Source organism: Apis laboriosa, unplaced genomic scaffold, assembly GCF_014066325.1.
Source record: "Apis laboriosa isolate Shangri-la unplaced genomic scaffold, ASM1406632v1 scaffold350_cov158, whole genome shotgun sequence".
In the NCBI taxonomy this organism is placed as follows: domain Eukaryota; kingdom Metazoa; phylum Arthropoda; class Insecta; order Hymenoptera; family Apidae; genus Apis; species Apis laboriosa.
In genome coordinates this window covers 83,426-93,621 of record NW_025222932.1, presented here as the reverse complement: position 1 = coordinate 93,621, position 10,196 = coordinate 83,426, and the positions used below count along the sequence as shown (strand labels likewise).

General features: G+C 43.1%; 1 protein-coding gene and 1 pseudogene across 1 annotated transcript in view; both read left to right on the top strand.

Moving 5' to 3' along the window:
- The first annotated feature begins 1,600 nt into the window (after positions 1–1,600).
- Positions 1,601–7,130, top strand: LOC122715398 (annotated as a pseudogene).
- The window catches only part of LOC122715397 (mucin-19-like), an 83,886-nt gene continuing 80,447 nt past the window's right edge, over positions 6,758–10,196 (top strand). Inside the window, exons 1-2 of the mRNA XM_043937553.1 lie at positions 6,758–6,976; positions 7,042–8,548. Coding sequence (XP_043793488.1) covers positions 6,758–6,976; positions 7,042–8,548 — 1,726 coding nt within the window. The remainder of the gene's footprint in view (positions 6,977–7,041; positions 8,549–10,196) is intronic.

Here is a 10,196-nt window from a genome sequence, read left to right as displayed (position 1 = left end):
CTACGATCAATATTGTTCTTCGTTCAGTCTCTATTCGCATTACTCATTTTCCCCCTTTTTCTTAATCATGATTTAAAAACAGTAAAAAAGATAAAAATTACTGTTTTAATAAAAAGTTAATCAAAATATAAAATGTTCGTATTTAAAAAAATACAGTCTTACGACTGAATCAAACACTCAAGAAAAAATCTAACTAAACCTAATCCCTCCATCTAACTAACTGTATGTACTTTGAATTTGAAAAAAATAGACAGAAAAATTGCAAGTAAGCAAGTATATTTATATACTTTCTCAAAATTCGTATTCAAATACAAATGAATATATCGTGTATTCGTAATTCGAATTGCAGATTTCCAACAGCGGAATATCATTATTATTATTGCTGACTGAATACCCTCCCACGACATTCTTTCTCTTTTTATTTTTCTCGCGAAATGTCATATTTACATTTTCTCTGTAAGCAATTCGATTTAGGAGTAAATATTGGTGCACCGTATCGAGATTCGGTTGTACGACCGGCATGTGTCCCGCGTTACGTCTGCTGCGCGTGCTTGAGACCGAAAGGGTGACTCAACGGAACGTGCCGGGTGTGATGTGCCAAATATGCATAGGTTCATCTGTATTGGAGAATCTCGGATTCTGTTCTCCGATTGTCTAGGGGGGACATTGCGGGTGCGTGCCACGGATCGCGTGGCTATTACACTATCAATAGGGTTTGTGTTGGGTGCACGTGGTTTTATACTACAACCGATCGTTTCTCTTATTCGCTTCTCTTGACACCTCGTGTCATAATTTTTTCGATATTTTTCAAAAGGAATTAACAGTTTTAATGGGATTGTTAGGAGAAATTATTATGTTATTCTGTAATGTTAATGGACACGAGTTTCACTTCTAATTTTATCGTTCATTTATCATGACAGTCACGCAGTTAAACAGCTAATCTATTGAATACAATAGTTCATGAAATCCTCGAGTAATGGATTAGCCAGATATATGTATAGAAAGGTAATTTAATCGGCGAGTATAGCATCTATTCTTGCCACTCATTCAATAATGAAATTTCAACGAGGTCTTTAACGAGTTTGAGATTATATTTGGAAATAACACGCGTCGAATTCAAGCATACATATTACGATCATGTCACGTGACAGGGTGTTCTCCACGAGTAAATTTTTCCAAATAAAACCAGTTTAATTAATGCCAGTGCCGCGTCAAGACCAAAGAAGGTGTAGAGACAGAACACGATTTGTACGATTGAGTGGCGAGTCGAATCGGGTCATCAGGTTGACTTGGACCGGCGATTGGCCAAGAAACCAGACGATTTTCGCGACAGCACTCGTTGACTATGACTGTGACGGCGACTGCTGCGACGACAGCAACTGTGACGATAGTGGTGGTGGCGGTAACGGTGGCGGTAACGGTGGTGGAGCCGACGGCGACGGTGGAGGCGGCGGCGGTGGCAGCCACGACGGCTGTAGTGGTGACAGTGACGATGGCGGCGAGATAGAGAATTGAAGGAGACAGGAACAGTGATGAAAGAAAGAAAGAAAGAGAGAGAGAGGGTGTTACACACGGAAGAAGGGGTTTAGAGAATCGCGAGATGGAAGAAGAGAAAGAACAAGTAAGACGGGTAAGAGAGTAAGGTAGTACACAGAGGTGTGGGATCAGCGCGAGACGCGGTAGAAACTCGAGGGACGGAAAGGGGCGAAAAGCGACGAGCGCCGCCGAGACGAGACGAGGCGCGACGAGGAAAGACGATGAAGGCCGACGGGGGTCGCACACCGCGGCGCTGAACGCAGTGCCATCCGATAGGCAGCACCGCTTGCTCCACGGATCTTCGGCTCGTTCGCTTCGAGCTTCGGTCGTTCGTTGTACGATCCACGCTCGATTCCGCTTCCTTTCTTTTTCGTTCGTCTTGGCGTGGCTGCCGTGGCGTCCATGCCGAGAAAGGAAAAGCCAGCATCGACACGCTACACACGGTGGAAAACACGGAGCCGCCGCGAAGACGCGTGCACTGGTCGTGTGTGTCGTTGCCGCGCGTAGTTTTACGTGTACTGCGTATACGTCTGATCGTGCTCGTGAACAGAGGTGCCCCCTCCCCTCATCCCGAACGGCGAACGCGTGGTGGTCAACACGGTGCGTGTGCTTGTCTCCTTTCTTTTTCTCTCGCACGCTTAGTCTCTTTTTTTACTTTACATCCTTTCGCTTCTTTTCATCTTTTTCGTCTAACAGAATTCACGTTGCGCACGTTGTTGTTGTTATTGTTGTCGTTGTTGATATTGCCGTCTTCTTTTTCATCGATTTGCATTCACATTTTTGTTTTCTCTTTTTTTCTTATTTATATTTTCGTTTGTTTTTTTTCTCTCAACGACACTCTTCGTTCACTGTGCCGTGTGATTCCACCTAACCACGTTTCTCACAAGTGTGAGTGACAACGTGCGCGATAGAATTTTCTGCGAGGGGATACACGAGTTTTCATCGTGTACGCAAAAGGTACCCATTCTCGGAACGCAAGAGAGACCCAGCATGGCCGCCTAGCACAAGACGAGTCAGAGTTCCTTGCCGGTGTCCACACTACAACGGCAGTATGCTTTCTGTCTCCTTCCCTCTCTTCATCCCTTTCGCTCTCTGTTTCTGTCCGCCTTCTCCCGCCATGTATTCAAAGAGTACTCACTCGTGCTCTGTCTTCTTTACTCCCATATATACGCATACAGATGCATCACAATCCGTCTTCGTTTTTGCACAATGTTGTTGCTCTCGTTGCGTCGCTTTCTCGCTTTCTGTTCCATGCTTTTCCCTCGCAGTTCGTTCCTACATCTATCTTATTCGCTTCTTCTCTTCGTTTCGTATACACGCTTTACGGATTCGTCTTTCTCTCTTTCTCGTGTCTGTCCGTTTTCTCTTTCACTCCCTTTCTCTCCCAGTTTCTGCATCTCTCTTTCGTTCTTGTCCCCTGATCGCGCCTTTCATTCGAAAATAGAACGTCAGCACGCGTGCCGCGCACATTTTTCCTCATGAAAACACCGAATTCCCACTCGCTGACACGCGCGCGCGACACAGACCAAGCGAGCACTCGTGCTGTATTCTAACCTCACTTTCCGTGAAAAAATTCTGCGGATTGATCGATATTGATTTCATTAACACGTGTAAACCAACGTCTTTAATTTATTGTTGTTATTATTCAATTAAATATATATCAAAATAAAGGAACTTTTATTAACTTATTAACCATATCACTTAATATCATATAGACAGCATGCGTTTTTCCTTCAGCCAATCATAATTTACGACTGTGTCTAATAGAGGCGCTATTTACCGTACCGGCAAAATTTTTCTGCGTCCTTAGATGGCGCATTCAGTTGCTCTTGGGAAGCCATACACGAAGTGTCTGTATCAGTAGTTTTCGATCAAATTGCGAAGTGTCAAATGCATCAGAACCGATGAAATATTTTTATTGTGACAATAAGACGTAATAGTAGAGTCAGTTGATCTTTCGTTTATCGTCTATCGGCTTTGTTACGGTCAGACGGAGTCAGACGATATTCTGGCGGGAGACTCGTAAAAATAGTGTCTTCGTCGTTTCCTCCCTTCGACTCCGTGACTATAATTAGCGGGATTCGCGTTTTCTACGTAAACAAATATTCATCGGTTGTGTTGTGTCAGCCACTTTTCTCGTTGTTCGTGATTTCCTGTTCGATAAAGTGCATTGAATAAACATCGCGAAACACGACTATCCGGCCAGTCACCGATGTCATGGCTAAAGTCCACGACTATCGATGCTACATGAGTTTTGCATTAGGAGAGTGTGGACAGTAGAAACAGACCACTCTGCCTGTTCTCGACCACCATCCCTTTTCCTCCTTCGTGATTCTATGTTGGCATATTCTAGGAGACGATGCCTGTAGCGGAGAAGTGGACTGAACTATTCATGTCCGACGACCGTTCATAAAAATAGGATTTTAGCGATTTCTCTCCCTACGATGCTGCGCTTAATGGAACCTCTAACGTGCTTGGTAAATAAATTTTGCGGACATTCTTTCGTGGATATCTCTTTCAATCGATATTTAACCGTTAATATATTGATACGCGATTCCGCGCATTTTGGACGCCATGATTAAAAGACCAGTCACGTGATCTATGAAATTTATCACCTATTATATGTATTCGACTTTAAAAAATTATAAATTTATCTGAAATTTAATACATTGTGTTTGCATATTCAATAATTATTTATTCAATAAATAATAAATATAAACTTTTCTCTTAAGAATTAAATGATCATATATTCCTTTAACCTATACATTATTCTGCATTCCACATCGTCCCTCGTTCAAAATACGTAGAATAATACATATGCTCGCAATCAGATATATCATGATCGTATAACTTTCCATGAGATCGCGTCCAGAGCGATATATCGTCTCGATCGAACCTCGTTATCAAATCATCTTATCTCTTATCGAGATATCAATCGTTATTATTATTATTTTTTTTTATCAGCGGCATCATGAATATTGATTACAGTTTATCTCGATCGTTCCCGCCTATGCAGCTGGAATAATTATTTCTCGCTCGATGATTACGTGCGTTTACTGCCAAGGGGTACGAATATTCCCGTATAAAGAGCTATAGGGAGTTCACCGATGCTCGACGTAAATAATAAATCCACGCGATACGAGGTCGACTCGACGAAGGAGCACTCGAAATCTCAAGTGTGCGTTCCGCGGGGCAACATTTTCATTTTTATGCTGTATGTGCATGCGTGCGTGCATATAGAAACGCATGTTGCAGAAAAAAGTAGAGAACGCGTTTCATGTGTGTTGGACATCGGTTCATTACATTGTATTGTATTGTCAGCACGCGCGTGCACGATGGAGACAAAAGAGGGACGAAAAGGAAGGGAAGGGAACGAGGGTAGAACATAGAACGAAACGAATCATTCGAGATACGTTCGTGAACTATTTCCTCGGGGCTCGTATTTTAGGAAGTTGTAGGAAGCATGAGTCCATAGACCAGAATAAGACAGTGCATGGTGCACGGGGCTGTTCCTCTTTATCTCGTGGCCCATCTCCTCTTGTTTATAATTGGATACGTTTGATATCCGTTGTGCATTCGATGTCTTTATTGTAGTGATTTTATTTTCACTGTGTTATGTAGGAATCGGTTTAAGCGAATCGGTGTATGCATCTGATTTCTTTTAATTTTGTAACTACAAATATTTAATGTAAATAATATAATGTAAAGATGATTTTTCAATTATTTTTTATTCAACTAGTTGAAATAAAATTATTGTTATATTTTATTATAAATAAATTATAAGTATTATTCTTTATTATTCTTTTGTTACTCGAAAAACAGGATTAAGATTGAGATAGGATTTTATATACAAATGATAATGGCAAATCATTCATTGATATCTTTGGAATCGATATTTAATTTTCTAATTTCTTGTAATTTATCCCAATATATCATTTAGATTGAAATTCAATTGTTCTTTTATATTGAACACATACATTTATATGCATACATATATTGAACACATATATGATATTGAATCATTGATAATTATATTTATATCGTATCGTAGATGAAAAAAGATATATCAGTAGCTTTCTGAATTCCAATTTCCTGCGTTGTTCAAATTCATTTCACGTCTTTTTGTTTCTTCTTATCGTGAAATCCACACATTCGTATTACATATAAAACTTAATGATACAAATCAAGCTATCCGTTTGTTTCTTTTAATCCATCGTCAAATGCTTTAAAAAAAAAGCTACTTTCCCAAATTTTATTATCTTCATAGTGATAAATTTAATTTATATTTATTTAATATTTCGTTTTAATTATTTATCGATTCATAATTCATTGGTATAGTTATATCCATTGACATAGTTAATCTTCAATAGATGATATTTCTTTTTTACTTTTTATCATTAATAATAACGTAATGTTAAATTGATTTATATTAAAAAATAAATCTATTTGATTTATAAAAATTAAATTCTACTGATTGACTTTATTATCCCTTATCAGACACGATATGCCTAGCAGATAATTTACAGCTCGTTGTTTCGCTTGGAAAGTGCAAGTAAAATAGTAATGTATATTTACATTACTTGATATGAGAGCACGTTCTTTGCATAAAAACTTTTATTTTAACAATTTCCATTGCAATTGGTTAAATTAAGCAATTGGTTAAGCAAACATGGTTAAATTAAAGCGGACATTATTATAAAACGAGAAGACAAACGTTTCTACATCCAATCATACAAATTTACCTACATATATATAGTTAATTTTGTCATTTTCAACATACATACGATACGATACGATAAAAATATCGCATCATATCACAAGTGACATATGTTGAAAGTTATATCATAACATTAATAATTCGAATATAAATCAAATTATTTATTATCACGTTGCATCAGAGATCAAATTCTCCGAAGTTAATACGAATTAAAAATAACCTTCCACGATTGTTTGTTACAGACACATCGTAACCCTTCCTCGAGGCCCATAAACGCTTGACGAAGAGATTCGCAGTGTTCGGAAGCGCGGTGAAGCGGGAACACCAGAGGATGCGAGCAGCGGAGGCGCGTGTACTCGCGAATGCTCGTCCGGCGATCGTTCCTGACAACGATCGGCACGGCTCGCGATGATGGCGGAGCGCGGTCGCGTAGCAGCGATATCGTGGTTCGAGTACGCGCGACGCGGATACCTCGGTAGAAACGTTCGACACACGACGGGATAAATGCGAGACCGAAATCTCGTGGGTGGACCAGTTGTCGCGGCGACGAAGAAGAGGAAGAAGAAAAAGAGGCAGCTGGAATCGGGTCGATACGAACGGAGCCCGATCTGGTGGTGGTTAAGGGCGAGAGCAGGTGTCGTGGAAAGGAGGGACGATAACGAGACGAGGTTGGATGTAGATCAGGAAGAGGAGGAAGAAGAGGCGGAGGAGAGGAATCTTGGCGTGGATAGAGGAAAGAGGAAGGATCTGGAGAGAGGAAGGGGGGAGGAGGGGAAGAGAGTTGGTAGAATCTCAAGGATTCGTCGTCGTCGTCGTCGTCGTCGTCGTTATCATCATCATCATCATCGACAAGATCGGCCTACAACCAGCTGGACTGGACGGCCTCGAGAGTTTTCGCTGTAAGGCCGGGGGTTGTGGGGGTCACCACGGGGGCGGGGGTGGGTTTGCCCCTGCTTCTTCTCGTCGTCGCTGTCCTTGGCAATCAAACGTGCACGACGACGGCTGCGCCGGTGGTGTCCGATCCGCACGTGTCCCTCGACGCTACGCCTCCTCGTCTTCCGCCTCGATCAACGTTCGACCGTTCATCGTCGTCGTCGTCGTCATCGTCATCATCATCATCGTCATCGTCGTTACTATCATCGTCTTCCTTGTCTTCCTTTCGAAGAGCTAACCGCCGATTTTCCAACCTCCACCCGGAAAATCCACCGCACAATCGTTCCTCGAAGGGAGAATTGGATTATCGCGAGCAACTACCTTCCCCATCAGCCGAACGAGAAGACGGTCTGGATAGGAGTCGGTTGCTCTCTCCCTGGGAACAAACGACAATCGATCCATCCATCGGAAGAACGGATTCTTCTTCCCCTGCATTAGCAAGAGGAAGAGGAGGTGAAGGGGGCGGAAGAGGAGGAAGAGGAGGAGGAGGAGGTCTGGCTCACGAGAGGACCAAGTCGAGACGGCGGCAGGTTGCCGCGGCAGGGTTGCTCGATGATCGAGGATCAACCACTCTAAGCCTTGTTCAACCGTACTGGCTGCCGACGAGATTCTCTCGTCCCCGTTACACGGAACGATCTTCAACCCTCGTCGATAGGATCAAACCGGAGCGTCGCCACGGTGGTGGTACCGTTTCGTTCCCTGGAACAACCGGAACAACTGTCGGTGGTAGTGGTGGTGGTGGTGACTCGACGTCGTCGAGTCTCGAGGACTCGACTATCGGTGAGAATTACTGGGACGATAATTACTCGACAACCACGGCGACTACAAAGACTACGACGACGACGACGAAGAGGAGAAGGGTGACCACGGTACCTGTCCCTTGGACTACCGCTCCGTATCGTTTGATTCATCGAACTGTGCCGTGGGACGACGACAGTGAAAATTCGGATAGATCCGCGGGAAGACGCGACACGAAGGCGAAAGACGAAGAAAGGGAGAAGATAGGCACCCCGTCTCGAAAAGACGGGGCCAGGTTTGTGTTCGGGGGGGGCGGCGGTGGTGGTGAGGTAAAAGGTGGTGGTGGTGGTGTCGTCGAGTGGACCACAACGGTCGCCAGGCCGATGTCAGCGTGGTCGTATCCTGAAGATGAGGAGTCGGGAGCTGGAAGCGTAAGGACACGCCCGAGACCGGAAGAGGCGGCGAGCGAGGACGAGGAGGCCGAGAGCGGCGAGGAACAGGTCAAGGTCACGGTGTCGCACCCCAAAGGCTCGTCGTCCACGTCGACCACGGCTAGGACTACGTTGCCAACGACGACGACGACGCAGTTGCCACCGCCGAGTCAAGATACCTCTATGGAAGCACGTGAGTACTACCGTCAAATGTGATACTCCTTTTATGCTTTTTCTGTCTCGTTTCGACCACCAGGGAGACTCTATTGGATGCTCTCGTTTGGTCGGGAGGTGGTACACGCGAGCCGCGTGTCTCTTCCGTTGCTTCTTTTGCCGTGCCTCTCCCCACGGATCTGTTTACAGGAACCGGAGCTCGGCGCAGGACACTTGGCCAGGTTATTTTTAACTATTCCAACCGTGCGCCCACTTTCTCTATCCTCTTCCTTTTTACGCCCTTTTCCACCTTTAAGACGCGATGCCTCGTGCGTCTGACTGGTAGGTACTGGTAGGATATATAGGGATATATAGGGTAGGATATTTTACTCGTTCTTGGTCCTTTGATTGAACCTTTTCACCGATCTTAATAAAAAGAATTTTCGGTTCTTTCGATCTCTTTTCTCTTCTTCCAACGCGTTGAAGAGAGGATCGATGATTAGATTAATTAGGGAACATTTGTTTTTGATACGAGATGAATTTAATTTTGTCTAATAATAGGATAGAATTTGACTTAATCTGAATTATGCACTGATTAGAAAAACTGTAGGGAAATAATTCGTAAAGCACAAGACTCGAATGATTCGCGAGCATCGAAGAACGTTCGCGGAAGGAAGAAAGAATCCGAGTATAAAAACGGTCGCGAACGAGGGAATAGAAGAAGAAGAAAAAGAAGAAGACGACGACGACGACGAAGAAGAAGAAGAAGAAGAAGAAGAAGAAGAAGGGAAGCTCGCCGTGAAACGTGTGCATCTCGTGTGTTTTCGATTACGCTTGCACGGCCGTACGCCGGCTGCGTACGACGTACGGCTCGTGACTTCGCGTATGAATCAGCCAGCTATTCTTTTCGCGCACTGGCCGACCGCCGACTTCGTCTCTTCTTCTCCTATGCTCATTTCTCGCGCGCCTCGTCGCACACTCCGTTCCGCTTTTACTCTGTCCTCGTCACACGCGCGAATGAAGCGAGCCGAATCCACGCGAGCGATCCCTCCGTCTTATTTGCCACCTCCCTTTTTCGCCCTTCTGCGTCGCCCTTCCCGAGTCACTGCCTTCCTCGTCAATCTTCCTGAACTCTTCGTTCCGCGTATACCGTGGAAAACGGCTCTCAGCTCGTGGATTCTCAATCTTTTGGGGATGGGATCGGAGTACAGTAATTTGAATTTCAGATTTAAGGGATAATAAGTTGTTATGATAGTTTAGAAGGGTGGTTTTGGATACTACAATTTTGATTTTGACGATAATTTTTGTTAAGAATTTTTCTAATCATCTTGTGGACAAGTTTGTATTTTGGGAATTTTGTGCATTTTTGTGAATTGTGGTTGCACTTTTTAAGTGCAAATTTTAAGATCGTTTCAGTGGGAATCTTTTGATCCAAGATTGTATATCATAAAGAAAATTTTTCGAGTTGTAGTTGTAGTTTTTGGGATAAGAATTTTGGAATTGTTTTATTTTGAAATGTTAGATTTCTGGGGAATTAATTATACTTTGGTATTTTCATTAAGAATCTCGTGAAATAATTTATTGTATCGTTGGGGAATTTTATTTAAACTATAATTATATTTTCGTTGCATACTTGCAATAGAAATCTTGGGAATTAATTTTTGTAGTCATTAATGATTAAAAATTTT